The sequence below is a fragment of the Microchirus variegatus genome (genome assembly GCF_963457635.1).
Source record: "Microchirus variegatus genome assembly, chromosome: 8".
Classification (NCBI taxonomy): domain Eukaryota; kingdom Metazoa; phylum Chordata; class Actinopteri; order Pleuronectiformes; family Soleidae; genus Microchirus; species Microchirus variegatus.
Window position 1 is genome coordinate 17,723,257 of NC_139809.1, and position 23,169 is coordinate 17,746,425.

Consider the following 23,169-nt stretch of genomic DNA (forward strand, 5'->3'; position numbering starts at 1 on the left):
AAGTCAACTTTCTCAGATTTGACCTACACTGTTCTCTTTAGTGCAGTAGTGGGGCGCTGCGATACCAGGGGGGTGGGGGCTGCGCGTCACCCCGGGGGACATGCAGTTTTTGCCGCACTAGAATAAAGTGTAATTGTACATCCACATAGACAAATTGATGCAGTTTAAATCACTAAAAACAATGTTAATGAAGTTATTCTTTGTTGTAAGAGGCACTGCTTTACTGGGACCTTTATGTAAACGTGTTTACCAACAGTGATTGGTCGTGGTTGTCTTAATCACTGTTGAGACATTAATCCAGAGACATTAATCACATGTCTCTGGGTTGGTGTCTGTAGCGATGGCCAGAATCTTGTTGTACTGGGTGGAGATGGCTTCAAAGGCCTCATCTCTGTGATACATTGCACCAAACACCAATGGCTGCAACAGAACAAAGAGAACATTAGCAGCACTTGTGTGGAGTCAGTATCTTGTGATGAGAAGATAACTTAATCCATTAAATAAATAAACCTAAAACATATGGCCATAAATTCATGTTAATGTACAGATATTTCCAAGCATTTTCACTTTGTTAATTAGTTGAGAGTTTATATTTATTCATGCATCCAGATGAAGCAAATCAGGTTGTTAAACTTCATGTAACATCATAGAGACAGAAAACCTCTGACAACTTCGTTGCTCAGGTAAAACTAAAGCTGCTGTAACTTAGATAGTAGCAATTGACAAACGTTTTACTTGGGCCATGATGAACACACACACAGATACACACAGAATGAGTTATGATAACATTTCACACTCAGTTCATCTTAACTGTAACCTCTTATAACTATGAACGTAATCCAACCATGGTGGTTTATTTTGAGGTGTTGAAGACACATCCAGCGTGGATAACTGTCCTGTCGTTATTAGTTAATTTTAGCCCTAAACAGATCAATTTCTTATAAATCTCACTTATTTTTACTCCTTATTCATATATTTATTACATGTTTATACCATATTTTCAATAAAAAAAATAAAGCATACAAATTAAACAAACTTGAAATTACCATGTCATCATTTCTGGATTTAATGATCAGGGCCCATGTCAAAGAGCTGAAAGGACCTTTAATAGATTACTTTTCACCAAAATGCACACAAACTTAATTTTCCTACAGTCAGTTAGAATAGAATAGGTGTGTCATTTTGGGAGGCGGACACCCTCTCTGCAAAATGTAAACAGTGTTGAGCAGCATTTAACAGCTAAAAGTTAACTTTATCAGGTGGACAGAAACATGACCTTAAATCCATGATCATGTGTCTGCATGTATAATTAAGCAAGATTTTGTTAAAAACGTTATATAAGTGGTTCAATTGTAAGTGAGTATTTTGAAATAACATTTTTGCTCATTTTTTCTTTTTCTATTCCACCACTGATTTTAAGTCTGTCTGGTCACACCTTTCCTTTATTTGAATATTTGATAGTTGCATTTCCTCTGCAGATTTGTATAAAGTAACAGTCGAACTTGTTTCATATGCCACAGATGATCTCTGGAATGTGGTTATTATTCAACTCTACAGCCTCCATAATCCAGAAGGTGCCATTTGCTGTCAGATCACTTGAGAACTTAATACTGATTTGTAAAATCAATCATTGTGTGAGTGTTTTTATATCCTATTTTTGAGACTCTCAAGTAAAGCATGTTAATATCTATTCAAACACTGATGTTGTTTGTGTCCTGGGCTTATTTCTTTTCTCTACTAAAGAGAGCACACCTTTTAATCTGCAACATCACATTAAATCTAACTGTGCCATCACACTGAGCCTTACCTTCAGAGTGGATGATATTGCTATGGAGATACCCATTCCAGATCCAGGCAGCACTGACAACACTTTGTGCTATGAGAGAAGGAGAGGACAAAGTCAAATTATCATCTGTATTTGCCTGATTCAGCATCAGTCTCTGTCCTCAAACTCAAACCACCCGATTGGTCGTTTGTGGTGGTGGCAGCAGATTACAGCCCAGAGTTTCGTTTTTAAAATATAGGCGCCCCTACTGGTCGAGATAATGGCAATCTGGTACATTGGGTCATCAAATAGCTGCAAAAGGAGGGCAAATTACTCTGTCAATAAACAAATAAATCATGCAGCCACTCAACAGCAGTGGAAACATGTTGTTTCCAAATACTGAATTTCAATGAAAGCACTGACAGCCTTACTAAGAACACATTATAAGATCTGACCCAGCTCACTAAAGTGCACAGTGTAAATGCCTCTGGTTCCCCAGTCTCACTATCATAGTCTTATACTGTGTGCGTCACCATCATCAGTATCTCACACACAAACAAAGCTGAAATATCTAACCAAAGACATGCTGGGTCTTGATAGGTCCAGGGAGACTTCATTACCTTCTGAATGTCTTTGATGTCAAGCAGCTTGAAGACCTTGTTCCTCTTGGTGGATCCAGATCTGGAGCTGGAGCTCTCGAAACACAGATAACTGAGGAGACGGTGGCAGTTCAGTTAACATTCAGAGACACGAACCTGCACCACAGCTGTATGCTACTGTATATGCTGGATGTGACATTACAAATAACTTAACTATCAACACTGCAATATACTGTAGATGTAAATGTTTGTCCAGTTGCAGTAATAAGAAGCATCTTTGCCAGCAATAGCAGCTATAGTCTCACTGAACATATATGTTTTACTGTGGTATTCTGGCCTGGTCACCTGGTTGTATCTTAAAAGTAAAGGTAAAAGTGAAAGAACGTAAAGAACTTACTTCTCAGTAATGTAGAGGACTCCGTTGCGAATGTATTCTTTCAGCGTTTTCCTGTCTCTGTTGATGAGGCAACAGCGCCAGCCGTTCTCACTCACTAACACAACAACACAATGAATTAAGCACAAGGATATTGAACACAGCTATAGTGAACATTGTGTATTGTGTATTTGATCCGTATTTTATTGCATCTTATTGCTTTTTATTTTTATTTCTTGTGTATTTTGTAAATATTTTATATTTTATCTTGAAATTATTTTGAATTTAAATTTTATTTTATTTTATTTTATTTTATTTTATTAGTGCTTCACAGTTGCACGGAGGGGCTTGTTTTGCAATGTCATTTCACTGGGGTTACTTGTATCCACATGTGACAAATACAAATCTTGAATCTTGAATCTAATATAAAGAGACTAAAACGATATATTGACTTGACATTCTGTTACTTTTGTAGAAATATAGTGTGTGTGTGACTGTCCTGTCTGTAGTCTAGCGCTATCATGTAGAGTAGAATCAGACAAAGGACACCACCGGCTGTTAAATAGCTTGAGACTCAGCAAGAACAGTAAGACCTTATTTACAGTGTATGTGTACAAATGAAAATGTTCTATATCGCTCATCGACTTCATCACAAAATCCACACAGGACTGAGGCAGAAAATGTTCCACTGTTGTGTTTGTTTCTGCAACGCTGTCAATCAAAAACTTGTCCCGCCTCCTAGCAGTTCCTCCAGTCATCATGCATCTGCAGAACTCTACTGTCATCTGAAATGTCAGTTATGTGGTTTAAAAAAATACCATTTTCTTGTGTGGTCTTTGTTTGTGCACTAATCACTGAAGGTGAAGGATGTCTGCAAAGGCAGGAAATATAACACTGCAAAAAATAAAAGATGGCTCTCTGTCCAACTTCTATAGACTTTGATCTTCCCACAAAAGCAATGCTTTACTCATAATTCATGCAGTACATATGACATGTGGTGAAAAATGATGAAGCGAAATATTACTACTGCATAAAACACAGTGGTCTTATTTGTTTCTACCTATGAAAGTGAGTAAGGCATGTGATGGCAAATTCCTGTTCCAATGAGATCACTCATGGGTTTTTTTTCCAGGCGTTATTTTCGTAATAATATCCACACACATTGTGCATTGCTTTCAGAATTTCCGACGCAAGGAATCGTGGTCCATGTGTCACCTTAGATGCTATGCTGTATAATGAATGATATGACTGTGTGTATTTTCTTACTTGTCAGTGGATGCTCACTTTCCGGCAGGTTGAAAACTTCATAAAAAGCTCCTCTCTTCGTGCTGTAGCATCGTCCTCCATCCTCGTCCCGGCTGACGCCCACAGGACCCTGCAGGTGAAAAAAGGCATTTCACTTTCTTTCTTTCTTTCTTTCTGAAAATGTGACAAGACTGTCACAGTATGTATGAAGATCCCGACAGCTGAGCTTCTCTTAAAGCCTTAGTGTGTAACTTTTAAGAATAAATCAATGTCCGTTACATACAAAAAGGGATATTTTGCATTGAGCAGGTGAGCAAAAGAAGCACACAACATTAATAACGTGAGAATTATGGCTGCAAACACACATACATATGAAAATTGCATGTTTAGTAGCATTTCACAATTTGTCAATGTAGATTCTCATTCATCCAAAGCACATTGAGTCAATATCAACTGGACATGAAGTTCTCCAGTTGTGAAGTCCTACTGAACATACAGGTTTCGGTTGATGGTGTTTTCATGTGTTTTGGACTTCACAGTCGTATTTTCATCACATTCCCGACGCTGCCTCTTATACCTGTCCACACATTTTAATTAGTGGCACCATCAGCTGCCAGGGAAGGGAATGTTAAAATTCAGGATTACCAGGAGAACAGAAAAAAAACTGAAGGAGGTGGTTTCTTCTGGATACGCAAGATTATCTTTAAGGCTGTGGCTGAGGAGGTCCAGGAGAAGAGCTTTGTTCCTTCTGTTTCCTAGGGGACAGAAAGCCTGTCCATGACTACTCTTACAGTACTAACTTCTTCGTTAAGGTTCATCTTAAAGTTTTTCTATGGCCAGATGGTTCAGCAGATGGTTCTCCCAGTCTTTCTCTAGTTGTTGACTTTGGAAATCAGCTTTATTGTTCCTGGGTTGTTATCTTATTGTGAGAAATATATATTTTAACCATTGGAAAAAAAAAAAAATGTGTCGATCACTGTTAATATTCTGGCTTTTGCTGTTGTTCCAAATCAACTCATGTAGCTGCACAATGAAGATTAGATATACTGTAAAACTGCAGCAGGTCAGATGATATCATCTGAGGAGGCCATCTTTAATGCGTTCTTTAAACAGATTGCATTCATTCATGCCCATAATAGTCAACACATCACCTCCAAATGCAGTTTTTCTTCTCATATCTCATCTGATCTGAGAAGCATTCTCATCCAAAATGCTGCTGCCAGAGTCCTGACCAACAGCAAGAAAATGGACCATATCACACCTGTCCTTAAATCATTGCACTGGCTCCCTGTGTGTCAAAGGATCGAATTTAAAATCCTGCTACTAGTCTACAAGTCACTGAATGGTCTTGGGCCTAAATACATGTCAGAGCTGCTCGTCGATTATGAAGCGTCCAGACCCCTCAGATAAATTCAGGGTCAGAACCAAGCAGGGCGAAGCTGCATTTAGCTTCTATGGTCCTCACCTGTGGAACAAGCTCCCTGAACACCTGTCAGCTTGTTTAAATCAGGGTTGAAGACATTGTTGTTTACTGCAGCTTTCTAATATTACCCATTTTAACCACTTTTCTTTTTAACGATTTTAATGATTTTAAAATAATGATTTTAAATCGCATTCATTTCTGCTTGATTTTATATTGTTGATTTTAAATTGTTCAATGTTTTAAATTGTTTTAATTTCATAGTTGATTCTTGAATTTATTGTGTTACTAATTTCAAATTATTTTAAATTGCATTAATTTCTGCTTGATTTTTAATTGTTTGATGTTTTAAATGGTTTTAATTTCTATAATTGATTTTTTAATTGATTGTGTTTTAATTTCAAATGTAGTTCCTGCCCGTAAAGCACTATGAATTGCCTTGTGTAAGAATGGCGCTATACAAATGCCTGCCTTGCCTTGATCTGTATATAATGCTGTCTAATACCATGTCTGAGCAGACTCTGTGTCAGTGCTTCACACAACCACACTTCAAAAACCTTACCGACTCTGTCACTTTAAAGTCACAAAATGACATTTCATGATGGAACTGCAGGAAAAGTGTGGAGAGAGTGTCAGTCATTATTCATTGGAACATGAAAATCTGAAGAAATGAGATAGATAACATGCATGACTTTGCCATCACTAAAAATCTGGACTGAATATCAAACTTGAGCACTTTTTGGCACACAGGGTTTGGTCAAACCATGTTGTAAGTAACACTCTCACAAAGTACACTTTGACACAAGTTGTAGAATCCAGAGCAGCTTTGAGGTCTGTGAGCTGGATACTGACCTGTCTGTTCCTTTTGATGCTGTTGCGCTCCTTCACCTGCAGGTCTGTTGGTAAATTGGTCCAGATAATATAGGGGCTGTCAAAGCGCTGTCTCAGCTTGGGACATCTCTTGAAGATGAAGGTGATGATGAAGAACTTTATACCTGCGAACATAGCTGAAGAGGAGTGCTGTAATCAGACACGCAGCTGAATCTTAAATATGATCTTATACAGACAAAGTCAAGCCCAGTATTAACAAGATAGTAAATCTCAACTGCCATAGCAGTTTTAACAGAACTGTCCCAGAGCTCACAAGCTGTGCTACATCTGTGAGGTGATGGAGAGAAGCTAGTGTGAAAGCCAGTGGCAAGATTTCACACATCCATGTGTTTCTATTGAACAGAATCCAATTTCTATTTCAACTTGGTGTAAACAGATAAGCTAAAAATGAGAAAGTGATGCAAACTTGTAACATTCAAAAAGAATGCTTAAGTTTTATTTGTAATGTACATTTGTTTATTTTTCATTTTAAGGTGTGTTAGTGCTACAAGCTGCGACAAACCCAGTGATCCAGATGGATCCTGGCATTTAAAGAGAAAGAAAGGGTTTATTTATACTTGGTGGTTTAAGTTTGGTTTGATCTGTCTGTTTAGGTTAATGGTGTCTTTCACTCTCTTGTGGGTCGATCAGCTACTTTTGGAGCAGCTCACTTTAAGTTTACATTATGCTAATTCATTGTAAATAAACTTTATTTGCAGTTACGTTCCACTTTGTCTCTGCCTTTCTCCTTTTAAAATATCCCAAGGTTTTGTTTTTACATTGTTACTCCCCTCATCCCCTGGACTCAGAGGTGGAAAAAGTACTAAAATATTGTACTCAAGTAAAAGTACCAATACTTTGATGAAATATTACTCAAGTAGAAGTAAAAGTAGTTCATTTGAAATGTACTTTAAGTAAAAGTTAATTAGTTACTTTGCGTGGGGTGTGAGGGTAGTAGAAATATGACAAGGTCAGAAATCCAAAAATATTTTGGCCACGCCCTCTATGTTCACACACCAGTGCTGGTGATAATAACATCATCATTGGTCTGGTTCTGCTGTATATTTTCCCCCTGTAGGTCTTCATTGTGCTGAATGTTTATTTTTACTCAGTAACAGATAGGATTTATAAAGTAACTAAGTACAATACTCGAGTCAATACGTACTCAAGTAAAATACAAAATCCTGATTTTTAAATTGGACTTAAAAAATACAAAATACACAAAAAAAGTATTCAATACAGTAACTTGAGTAAATGTATTTCGTTACTTTCCACCTCTGGCTGGACTTTACGCTGATGTAACAGATGTATATTTTGAGTATTGTCTGATTTGAAATCCATGTTTGCTTTCAAAGTGAAAATGGCTATTTTTGTGTTGTACTACCACCACTGCTTTCACATCAGTATAAAAAGACCCAGATGATACCAAACCATATTTACTGTATGTGTATGAATGTACCTATAATAAATCCCAACAGGTCGTACGGCAGCAGGCAGGATGAGATGAAGGCCACCCACAGTCCAACATACAACTTCTGAGTTAACTCTGGCTGCACCCACGTGAGCAAACTGAAAACACAAACATATGAAATGTCTATCTATGGACCATCACTTCTGTCTGAGCTGGAATCAAATCTGTTGAGACAAAACTCACTTCTTTATTTTCTCCAGGATGTCGGCCAGTCTCCCAAAAAGATTCTGTGAAGACAAAACAACAACAAGAAAGAAAATTGAAGTGAATGGACATGAAAGATGTGTGAATAGGTGAAACTGTAGTCTAAAGCAGCTGGTGAAGACTGGAAAAGCTCTACATAAATATAGACCATAATACCAACTCTTCTTCTGATTTTATTTGGTAGTAATTAGTAAATAGAGGAAATGTACACAATTTATTTAGAAAATGTAGTGGAGTAAAAGTTGCTAGAAATATAAATAACAAAATAAAGAGCAAGTTCACCAAGGAGGATACTGGGTACAGACAGTTACCTTTTCTGGACTGTGCCATGATCATCGAGGAAGGTGGAAGCCTCAGCATTATTGGGGAACAATAATTTGATTTGATATTTAGGGAAAGTTAATTAACTAACTCAGCCAATTTGGTGCCTCAATTTGGCTCAAATAGCTCAAATTCAGGCTCTCTCAACCAACATGTGTCATAGTGTACATTCACAAAAGACACACAGTTTCCTAACAGTTTCTTCAGTCAGAATAACATTAATTCAACACAATGTGAAATAAATTAAAGCGGACCTAGACCGGAAGTTCCAATTAACGCTGTTTTTTAGTGTGTATCTGCGTCATTACCTTGTTTAAGAAGCCCTGAAGGTTCTAAACAAACAGTTCAGCCACTGCTGAGAACGCTGTGTTTTATTGTAATCTCGGGCTCAGTGAGATCTCTGAAAAAACCCGGTCCGGTTACTTAAACACCGGTTCTCCGGAACAGCAGATCCTCCTGCACTAGTCCGGGTACATCCGATTGCGTACATTGAACCGCAGAAGAAGAATAACGTCCGTTGTGGAGGTGTTTCACGAGCGACAGTGTCTTCTGACTCTGGGTCAAAGTCATAAAAGGGACTGCGGCGAAAGAAGCTATTTTTAAACATTGTTAAAACAATGTTTTGATAATGAGTAGCAGTGCATCCACCGTTCCAGAGGGGGGAGCTGTGCTTCTGAGAGCGGGTGTGCTGAATAGTACTGGCCAATCACAAGACTCTGTCTTCTGAGTGAGAGAGTTGAGTCTCAAATCTTGCGGCTGGGAAACAGCGTCAGAAAAGAGAATTTCTATCGGCTCGTTTACAGCAACTAGGAGGTTTTTGACCATAAAAACAAGTTAATGTATGTAAGTAGACCTCCATAACTAACATATATGTGCAACAGGACCACTCTATGTGAGCTTTAATACATTTAACAAGATGGCTGTGGATCTCAAGCAGAATTGTGTACAGTGACAAAGACTGCAACACAAAACAACAGACAGAGCATCATCGCCATCCCACATGTCTGGCTTATCCGAGAAATCCAGGGGGATTTTCCAGAAGCACAAAATGTGTGCAAATTTTCGAACCCAGCCACAACCTGAGGCAAAGACTGTGTTTCACTCCAATGGTTTGTATGCAGTGCAGTGCAATGAGGAGTGCTCAAAACTTTACATAGGTGAGACCAAACAACCACTGGTCTGAGAGAAGGATGTCATCTTTGTCCATTCTTGAGGGGCCTCCCCAAATGCTTTCACCCCAATTCACATTCACCCATGTGACTTTAACAACTCTCATGGTGCTCAGGGTACAATCAATGATCCAGATAAATCATGATTGTTCCAGTCTGTGTTTTGTATGTATTTATAAACAATGTTCACATGTTTTGGCATGCAATAGCTGAGATAACAGGCCTCACCTGTGCCTTCTGGGCGACAACCAGAACCAGCTGGAACTTCTCTGACATCGTCCGGTCTTCCTTAGGAGGCTCCTGAAGAGTTCAAGAGGAAACAGAGGTGAAATGTCACACACTGACATCAACATTCACCTCAAACACTTGACGTTAAAAGCACAATCATTGATCCACGTGGTATTTTCACAGTGTCAGTCAGACATCTTAAATTACTCTTCCTCTAATTTGTCTGAGATACAAACTGGACTTTATAGAATTGATCTCTGACAAGTTAAGTTATTATCATTGACCGTAACCACAGCCCATCACCTACTACGTGGTCCTAAAATAACAGTCATGTGAATATTTAAAAAATGAGATCCGATGTGTCCCTTATCAATACAGATAAAAATAATAGATGGAAGAGAGTTTGCTCACCACCACAGGTTCTACCAATTCAGGTACAATGCTCCACTGGATCCTCCAGCCTCTGAGTGCAGAGCAGAGAGGTTATGGTAAACATTAACCAAACATTTTGTTCACATTTGACACTTGTAACGAAACCAATCAAAGTGAAGACTTGTGTTTCCTAATCGCTGTCTATGTTCACTGTGTGTTTCCGTGAGTTCATCCTCTGCCCATATAAACTACCGATTTGCCCTTAACTACCAATGTCCAACAAACAAATATTTGAGTGCAACTAGTCACAGTTGAGTTTGATTTTCGGAGAATCCTCCATTACTGGAGTGGAGAATCCACTCCTTCTACTCGTATTAATACACATATTCCATGAAACACAGGTGAAGGAGGAGGGGTTAGAGCATTTTATAACTGCAGTTTATCAGTTAAACCAAAACTAAGACTTATCTGTGCGTCATTTTAAAAGTCTTTTGCATCCAAAACTGGAAATGACAACAATCTGTCCTGCTAGCTATTGTTTACTGTTCACCATGGCTCTTCTTATCTTATCTGAGTTCTCTGACTTCCTGTCTGACAGTGACAACCTTAGCCCTATTTTGAAAACCACAGTTTCAATCACACCCTTAAATTCTGACTTTCTGACCATTTTCTAATCACATTTCATCAACAGTGAAATAACTACTATTACATCATGGCCTTTATAACTTTAACGTTTATCAGGCTTGCATCGCTCACCTTCTGCTTGTTCAGAATGCTGCTGCACACCATTTGACAAAAACAAGGCTCTAAAATGGTAGGGGGCCCCCTTGCCACCCGTAGCTCCGCCCCTGGCAGCTTTCTTTACATTTTGTCCATTTTAATTTCATTTTTACAGCAGGACTGAACTGCTCATGGTTCTGGACTATAATAACCACTAAATGTTTCACAATAGCTGCTGGATCTCCATTCTTTAAGGATATACCTGGAGGGCCCTCAGCCGCTGTGGACCCCAGAATGTCAGGATGGGAGACCACGTCTCCTCTACCTCTAAGTTGAGAAATGCAGCAGCTAGAGTGTAAGCCAACCAAAGCATTGTAGGAAATCTTCCAGCACAGGCCCTAGCCAATCATTATCTACATGTTTAGTTTGGTGCAGTGCAAAAGTTACCAATGTTACACAACACCAAATAGGTGGACTTTCATCCTGTACACCTGCAGAACTCCAATGGTGGTGTCTGGACCTTACAGGAGGTCCTTGTTAAGAGATTATTCACATCAGAGTGATGTGCAAAGAGTCTTCAGTGAAGATAACTGGCCTGTTGTCTACTGTTTTGCTCATAAAACTCATCATTTTATAGCCTTTGAGGACTGTCACTCGAATTTTAAGATGAATAAAGTATGTGTGATGCAGAAACTAAGGACAACATCACTTTCCCTAAATCAGGTTCACACTCTGGTTGATTGTTGTTGATTGATGTGTTAGCTGAAGGAAAGTGGGTGGGAGTTGTACAAACCTGCCGATGAGGTAATTTAAGGATAGGCGGAGGATGGCGAGAAACAGGAACATCGGGATGGCCCATCCACGCCACGCTGCATACATGTAGACCTTTATTTAAACACACACACACACACACACACACACACACACACACACACACACACACACACACACACACACACACACACACACACACACATGCATGTGAACAAACAAAATGTACCTGTACACACTGTGAAAGGTACAGTGCTTGTGCAGTTTACAGATTTAAAGGTAAATGAGATATTACTGGTTATTGTTTTAAATGTTCAATACAAATGATGACACCAGTGTTGTTTAATAATTACTGTATTATTTTCGGAGCCTTAGAATAAGACCTTTATAATAATATAGTCATGGACCGCTTCTCCAAAGTCCTCCACGATCGCGACACGCTGTGTTTCTACAGGAGCCTGATGGGGACAAACTCTACAGGTGTCGTGCTTGAAAGGTTCCCGCTACAGCGAAGAAGCCCAAATGTGCATGGACTCACAATGAAGACGATGGCCGATGTGTAGGCAGAGTACCAGCTGGATAAGGCGGATAGGTTCTGCAGGAAATGATTCACTGGTCTGTATCCTCGTTCTGGAAACATGACAGCAGAAGGCACAAAGTAAGTGGATATGTCTGAACTTTGTTGTGTAATCATTTCTAATACTTCTATAAAGTACACAAATAAATTCACTCTGCACTCCTTCTACACAAAGACGAGACGTAGCCCTCAGTCATGTTGCCCCTCAGCTTTAAAAAGAATGACTAAGAGGAGGACTGATACACCTTTCTTTTAACAGTTGTTTCAAGCTACACTTCCCAGCATGCTTTGGGGACAAATCCCAGTCCGATTGATCATTTACTTTGTATTTTTCAACAGTATTATTTTGTTACAGAAAAGAGAGAAATCTTTGGTTATTTATTTATTTATGTTCAAATCTGTTCAGTTTTATTATTGGCTATAATAAGGGATATTGTGGTTCAGTCCATTCAAAATGAACAAAAATTAAATGAAAAGACACCATACTGTTAAAAATATGAACAAAAAAATATACTCACTTAGTCTTCTCGTGTTTTCTGTCAACCTGTGGAAAGGAAAGCAGTTCATGATCCTGATTTAAGACAAAAGCTCTTTTAAACTCAATTATAAACACAATAAGTTCATTTAGACAATAGCAATAATGTCCAGAGAACTGAGCCACGACGCTGTCCCACATTTGCCACTCACATAGTATGATGAGCGCAGTGGGGGAGATTCTGTCAACGTACTTACAGAGAGTCAATGCAGAGGTTCAGGTGGACAGTGAGAATCAAAGATTATCTAGCTGTGGGCAGTGTAATTCAAAAAGTGGACGGATTTGGACGACATTTTCTGGGCCCAGTGGTTCAAAAAATGGAATCCGGATCAAAATGATCCATATTTGGAAATCCCATTTTTTTGCTATCCAGGATCAGGTAATCTGTCTTACTTTTAAGTCGGTTTTTCAAAGCAACATTGGATTGGCTCACCCTGATCCAGATACACAGTTTTCAGGATTACCAGCTATGTAAAAAACAGGTAGAAGAGCCAACATTGGGTCACTTTAAGTGTTTATTTTGAGACGAAACACAAAACATAAACATCCACTTCCATTTATAATTTCTTTTATGAGCCTTTTATGATGCACCTGAGCCTGTTGAAGAACCAGACCAACCTCTGGTGTTCTGTCAGAATGAGGGACTGTTTGGGGGTTTATTTCATAGGGACAAGATCATTTTTATTTTTACTTTACTATACTGAAAGGCTTAATTGGTAGCCTATGTCTTTATCATTGTAAGTCAAGTGCATTTATACTTATAAATGAAAGTATATACACTAAATGATACAAATGTATTATTTGACCAATTTTAAAGTTTTACTACATTTTTTTCCTGAAATCCACCTTGAAATCCTACCCCTACCTTGTTGGGATCAGGGTAATCCTGTTTTTGTGGATCAAAGTTATCCAAATCCTACTGAAAACACAAACTGAAGGTTTGATCCATTTCCATTTCCCTACATTGTCTGCGACCCACACCAACGTTTTATTTCACAGTTAATCACATACCCCTCTTTGCAAGTAAATGCAACAAGGTCCTCAGTCGCCGCAAGTATAGCTATCAGTCAGAGATCTGAACAAGAACACGGCCCGTAACTAAAAAAACATCAGCTAATGAGCTCTTTAATCCGGATAAAATTGATCCGGTTTTGGTAATCTTTTTCTTTTGCTATCCATGATCATGTAATCCATCTTACTTTTGAGCCGGTTTTTCAAAGGATCAATTGGATCATTGGATCAATCTGATCCGGATAGAAACTTTTCAGGATCACCAAATCTGGATAAGCTCAAATGGGATAGGAAATCAACAATGTAGGACTATAGATATAGAGCAACAAGTAGAATAGCAATGCAATTGAGCATTTAAATGGAGTTCTTATGGGTGCTTTGTATGCCTTAACGACCTGAGAGCAGAACCACAGAGAGCATGCAACATAGCCCTTGCCTGTATTGTCCTGCACAACATCGCTACCAAGAGCAAACAGGACGTGCAACAAGGGACGCAATAGTTAAGACACTATTTCTGATTTGGATTTGTTTTGGATTTCAAAAAACAGTGACATAATTTAAATATATTATGTGTGGTTAATATTGACAGCTGTTTGTCTTGTCAGCTTTATTGCATGATCCAAATACAGTATTATTTGTTACAATTTTAAAGTTTCTTTAAATTTTGGGCCTGAAATCCACGCTGAATCCACCCTTCTGATGGAATCAGTTTAATCCAGATTTGTTGGATCAAAGTGATGCCAATTCTACTAAAAAGTTCTGAAAAAGCCAAAGTAAAGGTTTGATCTGGATCAAAACCAAGATTGGATAACATGATCTAATCGGATTACGTAATCCGTTTTTTCTTTTGAAAAAGTCATTTTCAAGATTTGATCCAATCCGTTATCCAAAATCCGAGCAGATTACTTTTGAAAAACCGGGCCCTGGGCTTCTGTCAAACAGTGCCGTACGCACTGTCCTGACAAGGACTATCAATGGTCATTGACTCCCTGAGCTGTGTATGTAGTGTTTCCCAGGGCTGATACCAACAGCTCATGTATTTTCCTCCTTACCTCTTGGCACTGAGTGGCTCCTCTGTCTCTTCTGTCATCTCCTCTGGCTGGAAACGAAAGTCTTCGATACAAACCCCCACATGCTGATAAAGAAATTTCAGGACACTGCTGAACAGAGTGTCGTCCTGTTTATCTGAGAAGAGAAAACAGGAAAGCTGCATGACCACATTTATTAAGTTAAGTTTACAGTACATACTGAAGTCTGTGCCGAACTTTGTCATAATAAGAACTGGATTATTAAAGCTGCCGTGTGTAACTTTTATAGTTTGTGTTTCTGTGTTTCTCAGTGGCATTGTTTTCCATCTCAAATGCTGGTGCAGGTGGTGAAGTGGTGCACATATAGGATTAGAAGAGAGAGACATAAATGTGGCCCCCACGGCCAAAGAGGGCACAAGTCGGCCCAGCACAAAACGAGTAAAACATGAAATTTTTTTTTAATCAAAATTAGGGATTTTCATCTTCAACTTGAAGTTTGTAAGAAGCCACGACATGGTGAACATTAAGAATAACTAAACTGTGGCTGTACTTCTTAAAGGTCCCATATTATACCCTATTAACCCAAGTTAAACTAGGTCCTGGTGCCCTAATGAACCTGTCTGTGTCAAAAAAACGATTAATGCGCAGCGTGTATGTAAATTCCCATGCTAGAAAAAGACCCTGAACGCACCAGTGTTAATGCGGCTGCAAGTGATGTGTGTGGATCAACAACACGAGGAGAGAATGTGGAAACACGACAGAAAGGCAGCCTTTGGTTGAGAAGAAATGTAGGACAACATCTACATCTTTCTGCAGTAACTGGTGCGTTCAAGGTGTCCCTCCAGCATAGGAATTTACACACACGATCATCAACAAAGGGCTTGTGAAGCTTGTGAACATTTTTTTCATAAATAAAATATATCCACTGGACACACAAGTCCTCTGAGGCTGGAAGTTTGTGTAAAACACTGTGCTCCGCTGTGCAGCCACTCTTCCTCCTTGCCTGCACTCTCGTATTTCACAGGGACAAGGGGGAGCTACGGTGGAGCTGTGAAGTACTCTGCCTGGCAGGGTGCCAACATTCACGGTGAAATGTACGCACTGTCGTCACTTGGTTGGTAGGTGTAAACATCGCGTGTTTTATCGCCTATACTTAAACAAAGTAGAACAACTAAAACATGACTGAGTCTTGATTTTGCACAATAGGGGACCTTTAACAAAGACAGAGACAGACCCAGATCTCACTTCTGCTATGTAAGTAGACTAGTTAGCATTTTAAGATAGCAATCTTTATGCTAACGTGTTAGACAACAAACAGATGATTATTCAGCGCCCGGAAGAGAGCAGGACAGACACAGTAGTTGTCTGAGATGATGACGTGACGCCAGCACCGCTCTATCTTCTTATGGTGAGTTTTCATTAACGTCGTTAAGTACAGTGAATAAAGAGCCGTTCTTCAACACAGACGAAGTCCCGTTGTTTAATGTGTTGTTGCTGTAACAAGCTAACGTGTCTTCACACGGAAAAGCACACAGTGCTCGCCATCCACTCAAAACGTAACGTTTATTGCCGGCTCGCGCATGGGGTCTGTTGTTTTGTTTCCGGTCTAGCTAGATCCGGTGTGGTGTTGTAGTTGTTCTAACAACAACCAGTTGCTGCAACAGCATGTGGGAAAAAAACGACAGTTAACTGACAGCACTACATAAAACACGAATGCAAAATAAACATAGAATAAAATATTATAATAATCAATTTAACAGTGTTGTGTGGTCATTGAGAGTACTGGTGAGTTTTTAGTTTGTGTGAGTAAATGGGTGTGAATGGGTGAATGGCAGAAACAAAATTTAGATTACAGGATTTAGGAAGTAGTGCTATTAAGAAGTATTGATGCCTAAAGAAACACAGAGTGTTTGCACAGCTCACCTGTGCTGCCGCCTGCAGGTGTGTCGGGAGGCGGAGCTTTAGGTGTCTGACAAGATGAGTCATCGAGGCTGTGCAGTTTTACCACATGAAAGAAAGAAATCAGTGCGTCAATCCACAAAGAAACAAGCAGCTCATAATAACATATATTTCTATGAATAATTACCGAGATCTCAAGATGTCATTGATCTTCTGCTCCAGCTGGAGGCGCATGCATCGCTCCTTTTCCAGCTCCTGCTTCAGTAAATCCACGTTGGATTCTTGTCTGAGTTTACTCAGCTCCTCATCTGAAACACACAGACGTCGTTTTAGATTTTTAAACTATGCCCTGCGGTGGTGGTGGTGGTGGTGGTACCTTCAGCCTGTCTGTCTGATGTGATGTCCATCAAAAGCCTTAAAGCAGGGCTCCAGACTAACTTTTTAAACTAGATACTAGGGATGGGACTTTTTTGTCGACAAATTGATTTTTTTTTTGCCCCTCATTTATATTACCGCTGTTCTGATGGTCAATAATGGACATTACAGCCATGTTTTTGAGCATAAAATGAAGTAGTACAGTGTAGAATAGTTTACATCCCCGCATTGCTGCTGTTGCTGCTGCTGTAAAAAAAAAAAAAAAAAAAAATCGACACGTGGACCTCGACAATCGACTCTAAAAATGTGTGAAATTCCCATCCCTACTAGATACACCAGCACAAAATTCATTTTAAGGCTCGCCTTAAATATACTTCATACTTTATTTATACTTATGCACATGAAATGGTGACAATGCTTCACTGGTAAGTTTTGTAGTGGTTATAAGGTGTATATTGGGCAGCATACAAACATAACACAAATCAAGTATTCGTAGTATAAGTAGATGCTAGAACTGCCTACTACTCATCTTTGAATGAAGAAAACATTATGGTATATGATAAACTATGATATGTTTGCTAAAATATATCAAACCAACACACGTCTATCTTAATTACAGAAGCACTGGTTTTGTCTTCAATTTACTTGGAAAAAAAAAAACAATTGTGGTGCAATCATAGAATAAAATCAAATCACTGACATGATGGGTGTGACAGAATTAAATAGTGACACCAGTGAAGATGCACAGCCCTACTCACACACTGTTCACACTGTTTTGGGACCACTCTATATTTATCACTTTATTAGACACTGATCACTTTAAATACAGCAATGTAATAAATAAATAAATCCATTTCCAGTTAAAGTCCTGTAACTGATGACATCGGCAGCAAGAAGCAGACAGGCCATGATATTTTGTAGTTATTCTTATTCTTCTTCTTATTATTATTATTATTATCATCATTGTTGTTGCAGTTATAACATGCCTGAATGAACCAGTGAATACATTTTTTTTCTTTAATTGTTATTGGTATTACTATTATCACCTGATGATTGTTATATGTTATTAGTGCTGTTGGGGATCAGCTCTATCAAGATGGAGTTGTCTTGGATAGAGACCACAGGGTTTCGTGTCCACCTCACAGTCTGGTCTGACCATCCATGGGCCATATAACAGCTACCAACTCAATATGTTTTGTATATTGATGATCTGGATGAATGAGAATCTACATGGCTCCTTCAGTGCAGAGCTAAACAAGCTCCTCGCTGCAAGAGAACCCTCTCTGCTGATCTCCAAGCAGAACTGCTCGAAGCAGCCAGTGACGTGAGGGCCTACCTTATTATCTGAGATATCAACCGCATGTACAGCCCAGTGATTGGCTCAGGGGCAGCAAGAGAAGCTCAAGTTTCCTCTAAAACATCATCAAATTTGTCCTGTGTATTCATATTTGCATTTCAATACTAAACATGTGCTAAAAGACAATTAGAACATGTCACTAGAATCAGCTGTTTATCTCTGATGACAGATTGTCCTATATGACGATTGGAGGAACTGTCTGCAAGGCGGAACCAGTTTTTGATTGACAGCGTTGCAGGAACAAACACGACATGGGAGCCTTTTCTGCCTCAGTCCTGTGTGGATTATGCAGACCAGACAGAAAGGGGAAGACATAAAAATGTGCCTGCGTGCTTTAGGTTTGGCCCTAAACTCAGCACTGTGTTGTAAGAACAGCACATCACCTGCTCTCTCTTGTCTCTTCTGTGACTCACATGTTTGTGGCATTTACAAATGCTCTATATGGTTTCAATTCCCTGAATCCAGACTGGTAGCCCAAATTATTAATCTTGATTAATATTTTTATTTTTTGATGATGAATTATTTCTCGCTAATAACACCAGAATACTCACGTAAGAAGTGTTTCTCCAACAGGGTAATTTCTAGGAGCTCTTGGACCTCATTCAGATCAGTCCTTGGGTCATCTTGAGCGACTGCAGGAAATGGTTCAGGACATGCCTAAAAGTCGGGGGTGTAAAATAAAGCATCAGGATTATGTGTCATGGTCCAATTGTTGTCTATAATTGCAAATGGCATGTTTGACACAAAAAAACAAAACTGGCACAGTTATCCTTTGGGGTGGAGGGAGATCTGTAATGGTAAAAAAAAATACCCGTATCAAGTTTGGGCCACAATCTTCAGCTGTCTCCAAGAAATATCAAAATGAAGAGGGAGTTCACCTTTCAGCATTAGAATTACTTAAATTAAAATTAGTTAATTCAAAGAGTGGGTGTACCAGAGCATAACAACGCGGATCTCCCTCCACCTCCTTCACCTCCTAAAATCAAGAAGATTCCAAAACCTCCACTGTGTCCTCTGTGTCCTCTGTCTCTTCTGTGTCGGACGTGTTGGGCGACTCAGCCGGATCCAGGACCTCGTCTCGTCTCTGGCCCCTGAACCGGATCCTGTCCAGTCGCTTCAACATGATGGCCGTCTGAGAATGGTAACATGGTAAATGGTTTTGTATTTAAATAGCACTTTTCCAGTCTTGATGACCACTCAAAGCTGCTTTACACTACAGTTCTTATTCACCCATTCACTCACACTTTCATACATTTTTCTATCACTCATCTATCGTACCCTATATATATATATATACATATATATATACTTATATATATATTAAACATGTGCACTGATAATATCATATACTGTATCACACATATTTTAGTCATGACATCATTCAGTGCAGTTACTGTGGTATAGGGCGTACATGTGGTCAGAGATAGTTGCAGCCCTGACCTTAAACACTGTCAATACAAGGTGTGAATGTGTTGACACTCAAATGATCTGAGCTGTCAGACTGGTCTAACTGTGCTTAATTTAAACAGACTGTGCTCAAACAATGAAAGAGCAATACAAGGCATCCTGGTGCTCTCCTGTAGCCTCCTGTCTGCCCTGTGTTCAAACCAAACTAACCCTAACAATGTGTTTGATGTGATGCTGCACGTGTGTCCGATGCCAACATCTCTGTGTTTGTGTGCATGTGTGAGTGATGGAGAGAGAGGAGAATGGAGAAGCTGAGCGAATCAAAGTACTGCTCACATATATGGGTTATTTAATCTAAAAAAAAAAAAAAAAAAAAAGTTTTTTTATAGTATTTAATTCTATTTTATTATTTCTATAAATGTAAGACCTTGCAAAGCGCTTATCCTGTAACTGTGTGTTTACGCATAGAAAATAATGTCATCAGTGCTGTAGATGATCAGGCAACATTACTACATATAATATGTTTGTGTATTTTGATATATTACAGTTACATGTACCTACATGTAGTGGTACAGGTTTTCTTTACTGTATTTTCTTCTCCGACATAAAGACAAATAATTGACATTATATTTCTATCATACAAATACAAAAGCATAGTTTTGCTGTTGGCAGAATAGTGATATTGAATTGATGCACATTGGGTGACATGATTAACATGATGTGCAGTCTAAATCTCAGCGGTTTGATCTAAGTTAACTTGTTTCACCTTCAGCTGCTTCCAAATCCATGTAGATGTTACAGGAACCTGACATGTCAGGACAATGTTTCATGTCAGAGTCAGGGACTGAGAGCGTAGAAAAGGAGGAAGTGTGAGAGGAAGAAGGAGAAACTGACAGAGGAGGAAAGTTGTACCTTGAACCTTGAAGCCGGAGTAAACGTTGCCTCTTCTCTCCAAACCTGTTTCACCTGTTAGAACTGTGACACGTACGATCCAAACCGTTCCGCCCTCCTCTCACCTCTGCCCAGATAATAAATCCTCACTTTGGGTCCAGTTCCTTTACCTCACATAAAAATGACCTCTGTAGGCGGAGACAGCAGAGGCAGCCACAGGAAGAACCAACATACTCAGCCCTTTGTGTCTCCTGCATGTAGTGAACTCCATTCATCCACTCAAATGATCAACATAGCCGTAGGACCAACCTTAAGGTTGGGCTAATGTGTCTGAAATTCCAAAACAAAGCAACAAGAGCAGTGATAGGATGATAGACAGAGACCCGCCTCCTGCATGTAGCTGCCTGTAGCTGCCCAGACACATTCACACTACAACAATCATAAATCAGTCTCATGGACTGTTTTCATGAGTTTGAGCAGTAGTTATTCATTTATTTCAAATGGTTGCAATGCACATTGAACTGTTTTAGGCATTTTTTGCAATGACATTGAAATGGCGAGTGATTTGTTGTGATTTGTTTCCGTGTTAGGTTTGCAGTCTCGACCATGATGCAAAGAATCGCACTTTGTATGTAGACACATTCCTTTCATTCAGCTGGGTAAGGGTGAGGGAAAACTTCTTCACTTCTTTATTGATAATGTCTCTTCTACCAGGGCTCGGAAATCTGACCTCCTGCTTATGACCCTTCTGTCTCTGCCTTTTTTCACAGGTTTGACTCTGTCCATTGTGAAAGGGAAAAACATTTATCAGCTCCCATTCCTAAGCACAAGCCTAAACAATTCAGGACGGCGCCTGCCACAACTGCTGTAATCACAGTGACCTTGGTATAACACTGGCTCCAGTCTGTTGTCTACAGAATTCATCTCTTCATATTTTCACTGAGCCTGACCGGAATGGGGCAGACGACTGATGACGCTGCTGCACAGTCCTCCCCAAGGTCAGCTCCATGTATCAGCAGAGAAAGCACCTTTAAATATGCTAACTCTGGGACTCACAGGCAGACTGACAGAGGATGCCCAACTGTTAACATACTTGTTTTATGTTCGGCATTGTCTCAGTTCTCCTCAGACCTGAGCTGCTTCCAATAAAGCTTTTCAACTTAACTCATCTCTGACTCCAGGAAACTCGACTCACTAAATAATCAAATCTCCGCTAACACATTTTTACAGAAGATTGTTGGTCATTTAAAGCTCAGTTCACCATGACTCTGTCCCTTCTCGCTTGTTTAAGCAAATTTCCAATCTGTAGACACATCTGTACAGGTGGTTATTAATAGCAGTCTTTGTTCAGGTGTGGGCCCTGAAAATCTTAAACATGCAGTGGTGCAACCTCTGATCAAAAAAAACAGCTCTGAAATCCAACAAAGCTTTTACATATTTAGGAGTGACTGACACCAAAAACCCAAATGATCTCCTCTGATTAAAACCAATATTGAGTTTTGGAAAACTCTCCCAATATCCATGGTCGAGAAGACGAATGCAATCAAGATGATCATATCTTTTCCAATGCATTTCATGTTTAATTGCGCAATCATACTTCAAGCAGTTAGACTCGATTATTATACCTTTCATTTGGAGTTATAAAGCAGTTAGAATACCTAAATATCACCTATCAAAACCAAAGGATATGGGAGGTTTTGCTTTACCAAATGTTAAGTTGTACTGTTGGGCTGCACACTTATCTATTCTCGCATGGTGAAAGAAGAGCCCTCCTTCTGAAGCAGACTCATGCCCTGCATGGTTATGTATGGAAAGAATGCTTTGCAAAAAAAAAAAAAAAGTAATTATCTGCTCTTAACAGTCCCACTTCTGTTAAAAAGGCACAATTTAATAATAGTTTTGTAATTAGCAACACCATAAGAATCTGGAAGCAGATAAAAGATTACATCGAGGCTCCAAAAACCTACTTAGACACTTAGTGGAATGATCTGCCACTACACATCAGACAGGTGTTGTTTGTTTTTAAATCTCTTCTTAAAACTCCTTTGACACTGTTATTGTGGGTTTTCATCCACGTCTTTTAATTAATTTGAGTTGTTTTAAATGCATCTTATCGCCTCTGTGAGCTGACATGACTTTTATTTATTCTTCAGTACAGCACTTTGGTTCACTGTGGTTGTTTTAAAGTGCTTTGCAAATACAGTTGGATTGGATTGGGCTGCGTATCAGTGTTGCTGTGGAATTTCCACTGTTCATACACCAGACAGGCTCCTACATGTAACTGAGAGGGGGGTGGCACAGGGTGATAGGCGCACTACACCCTGGACAGTTTGTCAGTTCATCGCAGGGCCACATATAGACACAAACAACCATCCACTCAAACTCTCAAACCTATGGTCAATTCAGATGTGGGAGGAAGCCGGAGAAAACACACACACACACACGGGGAGAACATGCAAACTCCTTGCAGAAAGGCCCTTGTTCCAACTGGGTCTTCTTGCTGCAAAGGCGAGAGCGCTAACCACTACACCAAGCGTGGGCCCCCCACTTAACACATGGAG

At 39.4% G+C, this 23,169-nt stretch overlaps 1 protein-coding gene across 1 annotated transcript; it reads right to left on the reverse strand.

Annotated features, from left to right (window-relative positions):
- Positions 1–306: 306 nt before the first annotated feature.
- LOC310931130 (GRAM domain-containing protein 4-like) lies at positions 307–19,433 on the reverse strand (the record flags this gene model as incomplete). Its single annotated transcript, XM_083894240.1, has 18 exons — positions 307–420; positions 1,808–1,876; positions 2,386–2,476; positions 2,762–2,855; positions 4,004–4,112; positions 6,255–6,409; positions 7,732–7,841; positions 7,927–7,970; positions 9,666–9,737; positions 10,080–10,128; positions 11,551–11,642; positions 12,067–12,158; positions 12,624–12,649; positions 14,704–14,836; positions 16,603–16,670; positions 16,766–16,886; positions 18,862–18,967; positions 19,311–19,433. 18 exons carry the CDS (start codon positions 19,431–19,433, stop codon positions 307–309), a joined length of 1,668 nt encoding a protein of 555 aa, XP_083750366.1.
- Positions 19,434–23,169: the final 3,736 nt, after the last annotated feature.